This window comes from Vitis vinifera, chromosome 15, assembly GCF_030704535.1.
Source record: "Vitis vinifera cultivar Pinot Noir 40024 chromosome 15, ASM3070453v1".
Classification (NCBI taxonomy): Eukaryota; Viridiplantae; Streptophyta; class Magnoliopsida; order Vitales; family Vitaceae; genus Vitis; species Vitis vinifera.
In genome coordinates, this window is record NC_081819.1 from 6,560,093 (window position 1) to 6,572,575 (window position 12,483).

The 12,483-nt window shown below is 34.1% G+C and overlaps 1 protein-coding gene across 1 annotated transcript; it reads left to right on the forward strand.

Annotated features, from left to right (window-relative positions):
* Positions 1–24: 24 nt before the first annotated feature.
* On the forward strand, positions 25–8,654 carry LOC100250170 (disease resistance protein RUN1). The gene is made up of 6 exons (XM_059743014.1): positions 25–944; positions 4,549–5,682; positions 5,720–6,113; positions 6,206–7,393; positions 7,478–8,182; positions 8,301–8,654. Exons 1-5 carry the CDS (start codon positions 430–432, stop codon positions 8,126–8,128), a joined length of 3,882 nt encoding a protein of 1,293 aa, XP_059598997.1. The 5' UTR covers positions 25–429; the 3' UTR covers positions 8,129–8,182; positions 8,301–8,654.
* Positions 8,655–12,483: the final 3,829 nt, after the last annotated feature.

The following is a 12,483-nucleotide window of genomic DNA, read 5'->3' on the forward strand; positions in this document are numbered from 1 at the left end:
ATAAAGGACAATTTTTCTACTTCATAAATTTCAAAATATCTGGGCATGACATAATTTCAAGAGTTCACAACCACAGAAAAAGGCATTTCCTCAGCAGCATTGGCCCCAGGAACAGTTGAATGGCAAACTACAAATGTTATCAAGGAGACAAAAGCAAAAGAACAACTACACCACTACCAATAAGACAGCTGCAAAAGAATTTAAAAAAAAAAGAGTGAGCTGTATTATGTCGGTTCACAAAAATGCTTACTTCCTTGACATTTCATCCTTACCTTCCCACCTAGCTCCACTCTCAAAACTGCTCACTTCCTCGACAATATTCATCCTTCCCACCTGTGTTTTTTTCAAGAAAGAGAAAGAGCTGGGCTTCTCAGATACTTGGAGCTTTTAACTGTTCAATCTTTTGTAGTTTTCATACAGAAAGGATCCATGGCTTCCTCAACAACCCAAATCTTCTCTTCTTCTACTTCCACTTCCAACCCTCAATTCACTTACGATGTTTTTTTGAGTTTCAGAGGTGAAGACACCCGCTCTACTTTCACAGACCATCTCTATAGTGCTTTGGTTTCTAATGGGATTCACACATTTAGAGATGACGAAGAACTTGAGAAAGGAGGAGTTATTGCAGGAGAGCTCTTGAATGCTATTGAAGAATCAAGGATTTTCATCATCATTTTTTCGAAAGACTATGCTAATTCCAGTTGGTGTTTAAATGAGCTCGAGAAGATCACTGAATGCATGGCAACAAATGATCAGCAAATAATTCTACCAATTTTCTACCATGTGGATCCATCGGAAGTGCGAAAACAGACTGGGACTTATGGAGAAGCGTTTGCAGATCATGAAAAGGATGCAGACCAGGAGAAGAAGGAGAAGATACAAAAATGGAGGATTGCCTTGACAGAAGCAAGCAATCTAGCTGGATATGACCGGCAGAAATATCAGTAATTACAACTTCCCTTCATCTTTAATTTCAAAATATTTTTCTTTTTATCTTCATTTGTTTTTTATTGCTTGATTCTAATACATATGATATCATCTTTAAACCCCAAATTGCAAATCGGTGTGTTATGTTTGAAGATTGAACCCAATTGTGCTATTCTGGAGTTTAAAAACAAAGTTTGTCTTGCTCATCAGCAACAGCCTTGAAACACTGACCCAAATAAATCAAGCCTCAAGCTACACACTTGTCCCCCATACAATGCTCACTATAAAAATTGTTATGATTATTGGTTGGGAGAATTATGTTTTGATGGGCCAATTTGGGAATAATAACATCTTCGGAACCCAACTTTCCATAATGCAAGATATGTCCACTGTTTGGAAAAATATTAAAGGAAACATGCATTCTGGTCTGAGGTGTTATTTCATACCGAAAATACCCCTCCATTGTTCATCGTCCCTGTGAAAGGTCCCGATATTTCCTACCAGCCCACGCAGGATGCAAAATCTGTCCAATTTTTTTATTTTATTTTTTTAAAATATAAGATGCTATTTGGTAATCTGATCATGATTTGCAGGCAAAGGTTGGATTTTTCAGCATGGCTCAAAAATCGTGGATTTAGGGTTTGTGAAATTTAAATCCAATGGCCCAAAATCAAAGAGACCCCTGGATCAGATCAAGAAAACACATGGAGGAAAAAAAAAAAGCACTTTTTTTTTTTGTTTTTCTTGGGGGTTTGCATGGATCTTGTCGGAAATCAAACGACGATGGATTTTCTCGGAAATCAAACGACGATGAATTTTCCCGGAAATCGAATGGGGGATGGATTTTCTTGGGAATCAAACGGGGGTTGCAAAAAAAAAAATAATAACTTGATTAGATTAGTACCTGCGAGGATTGAGAATGGCAGAGGAAAAAATAGGGCTTTTTTTAGGGATTCTCTCGTCTGGAGGCCAACTTCAGAAAAGGGCCTCGGAAATCAAACGAGGATGGATTTTCCCGGAAATCAAACGAGGATGAATTTTCCCGAAAATCGAATGGGGGTGGATTTTCTTGGGAATCAAACGGGGGTTGCAAAAAAAATAATAATAACTTATTAGATTAGTACCTGCGAGGATTGAGAATGGCAGAGGAAAAAATAGGGCTTTTTTAGGGATTCTCTCGTCTGGAGGCCAACTTCAGAAAAGGGCCTCGGAAATCAAACGAGGATGGATTTTCCCGGAAATCGAATGGGGGTGGATTTTCTTGGGAATCAAACGGGGGTTGCAAAAAAAAAAATTAATAACTTGATTAGATTAGTATCTGCGAGGATTGAGAATGGCAGAGGAAAAAATAGGGCTTTTTTAGGGATTCTCTCGTCTGGAGGCCAACTTCAGAAAAGGGCTCCTTGATGCCCGAGTGAGAGACGGTGTCGTGAGAGACGGTGGCTGCTGACAGGGACAACTAAAGGGCAATTTTGGAATAGCATTTTAAAACAGTAGATAGTGCATGTTTCCTTTAATATTTTTCCAAACAGTGGACATATCTTGGATTATGGAAAGTTGGGTTCCGAAATGTTATTATTCCCAAATTGGCCCATCAAAACATAATTCTCCCTTTGGTTTGTAACGGTCACAGGCTACTTTTCCTTTTAATTAGGTTGGCTTCTAAAAAATGCTGAAGGAGAAAAATTAAAGGTATATTTAGTTGCTATGTTTGGTCCGGAAAGTTTGAGGGAAAATGCAAGGGAAAGAAAACATAGAGGAAAAATAAAAAGGAAAAAAAAGTAAAGGAAAATAAAAAAATAGATTTAAAATAAATAAATTATTTTTATATACTATTTCAAACTTTTTATTTATTTATTTAACTCTTTTATATAAAGAATAAATAATTTAAAAATATACAAATCTCTTAATAATTTTAATTATATTTAATTTTCTTTCGTATTTTTTATAAGAAAATCAAATATGAGAAAATCATTTTCCTCAACATTTTTTTTCCTTCCCTAATATTTTTCAAGAACCAAACATAGCCTTTAGGGAAAAATTGCGACAAAGAAAATGGTGAGAAAAAAATATAATAAAACAAAAATATAGAAAAATAAAAAATGTTTTAAAGTTAATAAATTACTTTTAATTTTTTTTTTTTTTAAAAAAAACCCATTTCACTTATATTTCTCCTTTTATATAAAGGTTAAATAATTGGAAATTGTTTAACCAATTTTAATTTTTTTTTTCTACTTTCTTGGAATTAAATGTAGTATAAGAAAAAAAATGATTTTTTCAGATTTGGAGAGAAGTAGTAAAAAAAAGTGTCAAGGAAAAAAAAAGAAGGAAAATATTAAAAGATTTTCCTCATATTTTCCTTCAAACAAGGTAGAGAAAGTTTTAAGGAAATTATACTTCTCATTAATTTAATTTTTTCCCTTAATTAAATTTCAATAGATAATCAAAACAGGAGAAAATTTTATTTTCTTTTCCTTAATTTTTCCTCTAACCAAATATAGTCATAAGATTTGAAAAAAAGGAAAAAAAAAAAAAGAGAAAATAAATGAAAAGAACGAAAAAAAAAAGAGGGATAATTTATATATATTGTCCAAGAATATACTTTTCTTAAACCTTCCTCTTTTAACATTTTCCCGTATTCTTCCTTGGTATTTCTTCTTACGTCTAATTTTTTTTCATGATATTCAAATATAAGGAAATAATTTTTCTAAGCATTTTTTTTCCTTTTTGAAAACCAAACAAAATATTGATATTTATTATTTTTCCTCTCCTTTCTCCCTCTGAATTTACAAATAGACTTTCGAGAAAGTACGTAGTTTAACCAATTTTGTTTAAATCTAATCTAAATTTCACTTTAAGCTCGGTGGTGAAGCTTACTTTATGTTCTTACTGATGAAGTTTCGTGTCATCCCATAAGGAAGTGACAATTAGTCCTTCCCACAGATCTTTGTGTCTACATTATATTTGCCTAATACATAATTGATTAATGCATGATATTGTATATGTTTATACAAACACCAGAGTAAGTTATCCTACTAATACTTAGTACATCATAATAATAATAATAACAATAGAACAATTTTCCCAATCTGAGTCACATTATTGATTCTTTCATATATCAACAAACAGACCTGTGAATATTCCTAGTAATTGCATTCTATCCATTTTCACAAAATGTGGACACAACTCCTGTGACTTACCTAAATATTGGAAAGTTGAAAGGGAATGATGAGCAACATATTTGTGAATAAACTAGTTCTAGTCATAAGTAATAACCTAGTTAACACAAATTACTAGACTGGAAGTTTGAATGGAGAACTTGCAGCTTGGTACACTAGGCAACTAGTACTTGTCTCCACTGTTTGCACAATGCTAGGATTTCTTGTCATAAAAGGTAATAAAATCTCAATTTGAACCTTTCAAATATTTGAATAGCACAAGCTAGCACAAATGGGTTTTTTTTTTGTTTTTTTTCACTTTTTCCTTTCACATGCATACTTGATATAACATTACTGAAATTGTACTTGAATGTGTGACTTAATGAAATGTGGTTTGATCTCTTTAGTTTAGATTCTATTTATTGGTTCCTAATTCAGTTTGAACATGCATTATAATTCACAGGTACGAATCAAAGCTTATTATGGAGATTATCGACGACATCCTTAAAAAATTGAATCCTAAGGTTTTATATGTCAATGAGGACATATGTGGAAAGGAACTTCGCTTGAAAGAATTGAAATCATTGCTAAGTATTGAATTGATCGATGATGTTCGCATGATTGGGATTTATGGGATTGGTGGAATCGGTAAAACTACCATTGCTAAGATGGTTTACAATGATGTCTTATGTCACTTCAAAGGTAGTAGCTTTCTTGAAGATGTCAAAGAGAGATCCAAATGTCATCATGGTAGACTTCAATTGCTTCAAGAGTTCCTTCATGGTACATTGATGGTAAAAGATCTAAAATTAAGTAATATTGATGAAGGAATCAATATGATAAAGAATAGGCTCTGTCGAAAAAGGATTCTTCTTATTCTTGATGATGTAGACCATTTGGATCAATTGAAGTTATTGGTTGGAAGTTGTGAATGGTTTGGTCCAGGAAGTAGAATCATCATAACCACTAGAGATAAACATTTGTTAAACGTGCATAGAGTGGATGCAGTATATGAGGTTAAAGAGTTAGATCACAAAGAAGCTATTCAACTCTTCAGTAGGCATGCCTTTAAACAAAACATTCCTCCAAAAAATTATGAAGACCTCTCGAATTGTGTGATAAATTATGCTAAGGGTCTTCCATTGGCTCTTAAAGTTCTAGGTTCTTTTCTTTATGGCATGACAATAGATCAATGGAAGAGTGCTTTAGATAAATTGAAGGGAAAGCCTAACATGGAAATACACAATGTGCTTAGAATAAGTTTTGATGGACTCGACCACACAGAAAAACAAATATTTCTTGATATTGCCTGCTTTTTTAAAGGAGAAGATAAAGATTTTATTTCAAGAATATTAGATGGTTGTAATTTCTTTGCAAATATAGGGTTGAAAATTCTTTGTGATAGGTGTCTCATAACAATTTCAAATAGTAAGATTCATATGCATGATTTAATACAACAAATGGGTCAAGAAATTGTTCGTGAAAAATATCCCGATGACCCTAATAAATGGAGCAGATTGTGGGATCCAGATGATATCTATCGTGCGTTTTTAAGAAAAGAGGTAAGAATCAACTACATGGACCTTCTTGAATCTTAGTGGAAGATAGAAGCTTATATAATTTTATTTCTATTTTAAACTTCACATGCATATAAAACACGAATTAACTAAGTTCTATATATTTGTGTTTCCCTCATTGTTGGTTTTTATTTTTCAGGGAATGAAAAAAATTGAAGCCATATCCTTGGACTTCTCTAGATTGAAAGAAATACAGTTGAGTACAAAAGTTTTCTCAAGAATGAAGAAACTTAGATTACTCAAAGTCTATTGGAGTGATCATTCTAGTTTTACGAAAAAAGAGTCTAAGGTGTTCATTCCAAAAGATTTCGAAATTCCTTCTCATGAGTTAAGATACCTTTATTGGGAAGGATACTCTTTGAATTGCTTACCATCAAATTTTCATGGAGAAAACCTTGTTGAGCTTGAATTAAGGTATAGCACAATAAAACGACTTTGGAAAGGGAGTAAGGTATATGACTATCATGTAGTTATTCTTGTAGTTCATGTTAATTTTGAAATTCCTGAAGTTTATTTATTAAAACAAATTTCCTTTGGTTTCAGGGTCTTGAAAAGTTAAAGTTCATCAATCTAAGTCACTCAGAGAAGCTCACTAAAATATCAAAATTCTCAGGAATGCCAAATCTAGAGAGGCTAAATCTTGAAGGTTGTACAAGTTTGCGAAAAGTTCACTCATCCCTTGGAGTTCTAAAGAAGCTTACTTCCTTACAACTGAAAGACTGCCAAAAACTTGAAAGTTTCCCAAGCAGCATTGAGTTGGAATCCCTTGAAGTTCTTGATATCTCTGGTTGCTCCAACTTTGAGAAATTTCCAGAGATTCATGGGAATATGAGACATTTGAGGAAGATCTATTTAAATCAGAGTGGTATTAAAGAACTTCCAACCAGCATTGAATTCTTGGAGTCTCTTGAAATGCTTCAACTAGCAAATTGCTCAAACTTTGAGAAATTTCCAGAGATCCAGAGGGATATGAAAAGTCTACACTGGCTTGTGTTAGGTGGGACTGCGATTAAAGAGCTACCCTCCTCGATATATCATCTAACAGGACTTCGGGAGCTCAGCCTGTATAGGTGCAAAAACTTGAGGAGACTTCCAAGCAGTATTTGTAGGTTGGAATTTCTTCATGGTATCTATCTCCATGGCTGCTCAAATCTGGAGGCCTTTCCGGATATCATCAAGGACATGGAAAATATAGGGAGACTTGAATTAATGGGAACGTCTCTAAAAGAGCTACCACCATCAATTGAACATCTAAAAGGTCTTGAAGAGTTGGATTTGACAAATTGTGAAAACCTTGTGACTCTTCCAAGCAGCATTTGCAATATCAGATCTCTCGAACGTCTTGTTTTGCAAAATTGTTCAAAACTCCAGGAATTGCCAAAGAACCCGATGACCCTGCAATGTTCAGATATGATTGGCTTATGTTCCTTAATGGATCTAAATCTAAGTGGCTGCAACCTGATGGGAGGAGCTATACCCAGTGATTTATGGTGCCTATCCTCATTGAGACGATTAAATCTAAGTGGAAGCAATATCAGATGCATACCATCAGGCATCAGTCAGCTGAGAATTCTTCAGTTGAATCACTGCAAGATGCTTGAATCAATTACCGAGCTTCCATCAAGTTTACGAGTCTTAGATGCCCACGACTGCACCCGCCTGGACACTTTATCAAGTCTATCTAGCCTTCTCCAGTGTTCTTTGTTCAGTTGCTTCAAATCAGCAATTCAGGTATGAATTTCGTGGAATTTAACATTTTATATATTTGTAGACATGGGACTTACATCAAGCATTTATATATATATATATATGCAGGAGTTGGAACATGGTATTGAGTCATCCAAGAGTATAGGAATCAATATTGTTATTCCTGGAAGTAGGGGAATCCCAGAGTGGATATCCAATCAGGAACTTGGAAGTGAAGTAACAGTCGAGCTTCCTATGAATTGGTGTGAGGACAATGACTTCCTGGGATTTGCTTTATGCTCTCTTTATGTTCCTCTTGACGATGCATTTGAGGATGGTGGCTTAGAATGTCGGTTGATCGCTTTCCATGGTGATCAATTCAGACGTGTGGATGATATCTGGTTTAAATCCTCCTGTAAATACTATGAAAATGGTGGTGTATCATACCTTCATAAATGTTGCGATAATGGTGATGTCTCAGATTGCGTACTTTGGGTGACCTATTATCCTCAGATTGCTATCAAGAAGAAGCATCGCTCCAATCAATGGAGGCACTTCAAGGCTTTATTTAATGGCCTTTACAACTGTGGTAGCAAAGCCTTTAAAGTGAAGAAATGTGGGGTTCATCTTATATACGCACAAGATTTTCAGCCCAACCATTATTCATCTCAGCTGTTGAGGGAAACCGCTAATTGTAATGTTAAGAGAAGCCGTGATGACACAGAAAGCGACCCAGCTGAAGGTCCATCACATAAAAGGTTAAGAGATCTCGAGCCTTGAATTCAGATATACATACATATACATAGTGGTTGCACCAGCAAAGCTACCTTCTTTGTAAGTTGCCTTCTCGTCTCCTTTTAGTTTATCAGAGGTTATAGATACAACATCTGTTGTCTGTAGATTTGGTAACTCCACAAAATCTCTTAGAAATTTATGATCTGTTATGGTGCAGGAATCACTGGAAATGGCTCTAGGTGCAGTGCTTTTTTGCTAATAATATTGTTGGGAGTGATGAGTAGAATGATGACTTTGTGTTGTTGAGGACGGAGGAGAACTCAATCAGTGGCTCCTTGGTCAAGCTCAAGCTCATGTTGATAGAATGATAGTAACATCTTCTAGATCTCCTTTCTTTTTATTTTTATGGTTGATCTTAATTTGTATTTTAAAAATTATTTACAATGCCTAAGAATGGAATTCATATCTTTTCTCTGTTACTGAGTGATAAGTCATTTTATTTCCCTTACAAGATCATTTGGCAAAGGGATTAGAGCGCCTAAGTTTTCTATTATGTTTTCACTCTTTTGCCCATTTTTATTTTATTTTTTTGGAAATTAAATGAATATGTTGTAGCTCAGTGATATGAATCCATATTGTTCATATTCTCATTTGCTTGGTAAATGTGAAGGTATTATGGGAACATAATTTTGATCAATTCATCTAAGAAATTCATTGACATCTTATCCATCATATCAAACAATTCTTTCACCAGACATATTCAAACTTGTATCTCCTTAAAATATAAGTACAGTTTTTCAAATTAGAACCCCAAACAATATACCTTATGGTTTTTAAAGTGCATTACAGCCCTAAAGCTCAAAGGTTGGTCTAAGCATTAAGCTTATTTTTTCAATCATATTATTAAGGGGTGCTTGCTAAAACTTAATACTTAATAATTTAAGTTGAATTTAAATTAAATTATACTTAAATTATTGACCTTAAACTTATTATTTAATTCTTACTTTAAATATTAAGATTGTTTGATAACTTATTCTAAATCATCAAATTCACATATTTATCCTCATAAATTATAACTAAGGAAAGAAGGTTGAATAACAGTGGAGGTCGTTGAATAGTAAAGGGAATTGTGGAGGTTATTAAGACAAATAGAAATAAAAAATAAATAAAGATGTGAATTTAAGAATAAGTTAAGTATTTTTACTTATTATTTAAATTTATTTTTTATTTTAAGTCATATTATTAAGTTATTTTACCAAACATACTTAATTTATTTAATAATATAAATTAAATTATTAAGTCACTTTAAGTTTCTTGAATTGAGTGGTTGCTTTTTATACTATCAAATATTAATTTTTTGTCATGTAATTTATGGAAGGACACTTTAATAAGTAGTACATAAAGATAAATATAATGTTTGAGCTTGTTTAAATCTTTGAATGCTGTAAAATTGAAATTATTCAATTAAATGGTAGCCAAAATTAGAATTTTTTATTTTTTATTTTTATTTATTTTATTTTTATATAGGAAATGATATTATAAGAAAATAAAATTGGCTAATATTAAAAAAATGTTATGATTGTTGTGGGAAGGTGGGGAGAGGTAAATGGATGAGGCCTTTAGACTAAGATAGAAGTGACACCAACGTTGTGACATTCTAGGAAGTCTTGCATTTAGAATGATGGAAAATAATAAATTTATAAGATGCGCTAGGAACTTCTCTTCCCGACTAATGTGGGATATTACAATGTATTACATGTCTTCTATTGTGTAGATGTTATCTACTTTTGGCCTAAGATTCTCATGACTTTAAAATGTGTCTACACAATTAAGAGGGGTCCACTACATATGTAGTATGAGGAACTTCTATCTTTAGCTTATGTGACATATGACAAAATTCATCTTTTAATTTAAATTAATTGTCCAATTGCTGTCAAAATATTTGCTAGATTTTTCACTTTTGTTAGACAATCAACCATGACTATGGTGGAGATTTTTGGTTGTTTGGAGCTAGGGGTCTCCAAAAAGCCCGCGGCCCGGCCCGACGGGCTAAAGCCCAGCCCAAGCCCGCCGGGCCCAAGCCCGGCCCGAGCCCGTTTATGGGCGGGCCGGGCCGCGGGCCTAAATTTAGGCCCGGCGGGTCGGCCCGTAGGCCCGCCTTTAATTTTTTTTTAAAAAATAATATACTATATTTTTATATATATATAACTAATTCATTTAATAAGCATAAAAGAAATGTAGCTCAGTTGGTTAGAGCCTTGAAATTTAAGCTTGAGGGGAGGGGTTCGAATCCCCCCCTCTTCCTTTATTTAAAAGCCATTTTGGCTTATTTAAAAAAGCCCGCGGCCCGGCCCGTCGGCCCGGCCCGCCCAGCCCGCCCCCCAGCCCGCCAGCCCGCTAGCCCGCGGGCTCATAGGCCGGGCCGCGGGCCTAGCATTTGAGCTCGGCCCGGCCCGGCCCGGCCAGGCCCGGGCCGCGGGCCTCCTATTTACGGCCCGGCCCGCCCGTTGGAGACCCTTATTTGGAGCTACTACTTTTAGAACTTCGGCATGGGTTTATGAAGCATAAATACATTCAAGGGAAGTCCACCTACTAGAAGATGTGGCATGTGCTACTACTTTAATGAGAACAACTTTTGATAGAGTTGACAAGAGCCAACTAAGGAGTAATTTATCTTGTTTTATCTAGCTCTAATATTTTGGATTAATTACTAACTTCTTACATGATAGTTTGGGTTTCACTTTGTTTTATGAGAAACTTCAAACATTTGCTTGCTTCCTTGATCATCAAAACCATATGCCTCAATTACTAGAAGTACTTATGACTTCCATAACAAGTGATTATTTCTATCAAGTTTGATTGATATAGAGTGGTTGAAAGTATTGGAAAAAGGAGAATGAGAAAAGGAATATTATAAGGTGACTATTCATCAACATCAATCAAGAGTGGCTCTAATACCATGTAAGTTCTATCAAGCATAAGAAGACAGAATGAACATTCTTCAATTCATTTGGAGGAGAATGAGAGTTCCATTTATAGAGTTGTATACAATTACATCACATAAAGATCCCATGAGATAATTTACATATAATTTGCATTGATTCTAAGGGATAAATATAAGGGATAGACATGAACTAGTGGTAGTTACTTTAGGACATATAATTATCTCTATGGTAGTCACCTCAAGATATTGATAAGCTCTAGATATTCCTAGTTGAGGTTAGAGTCTCACTAATATATACTCATGTCACACAATACTCCTTTACAAAGTTAAATTTAGTTAGGAAATTCTAAGATTAAGAAGTTTGATTATCAAGAAAGATTATGTAAGGACATGTTCCATATTGTGTAAATATTATTGTGATATCTCATGGAAAGAAGTTCTTGACACTATATATATGTAGTGACCTATTCTTAATTATGTAAATATGTTTTTAAAGTCGCAAGGACCTCATTTGATATTAGAGTTTAGGTTAGCATATTTGATTGAATGACTATATAATCTCATTGGATATGATGAGAAGTCATATTTGCATGAGGGTTGATTTTGATATTTCACATTGGCTAGGGAAAGAAGTTTTTGACACTATATAAGTAGTGAGCTCCTTTTAACTAAGTAAACACATTTTAAAGCTTAGTGCAGAGCAAATGATATCTATATAAGAAAAAGCAAATCATTACAAATGGTATCAAAGTTGATTCCTAATCCTTATGTGAAACTTTGCTTGGCCTAATAATGAGTGTTTTTCTATCTAGCCTCAATCTCATTAGACATGACAAGGAGTTCTTAGTATTATATATGTATTAAGATTATCTTAATTGTGAAGACACATTTTAAAGCTTAAGGACCGTTAGGCCTAGAATAGATAATATATACAAAATAGACCGTTGTGGGAGTATGTATGTGTAGTCCTGCATTGGATGCTTATACGAGTTGTCCTAAAATCCCATGGGACATGACAAGGATGTTATGTCTACATGGGTAGTGATTGTGATAGCGAGAAAAATTCGAAGTACTACATATATAGTGATGTAGACTCGTTTTGAAGTCACAAGACCTTTGACTCAAAAGTGGACAATATTTTTAGATAGGAAGAAGCAGACATTTAAGTGACTTGCCTTGTAATCCTATGGGGCATAATGAGAACATAGTGTCTATATAGGAGGTTGATTGTTATATCCTAGATTGGCTAGGGAGAGAAGTTCATCATACTTTATATATGTGAAAAATGGGTATTGCTTTTAATACCACTTGAATAACAATGGAAAGTCCAATAGGGAACACCCAAGGGGGATGAATGGGTGATGTAAAAATTTAAATAAATATTTATAAATAATAACCAACTTTTTCTTACTCCAAATTAAAATAAAGAATATCTCAATTAACTAATGGATTATAA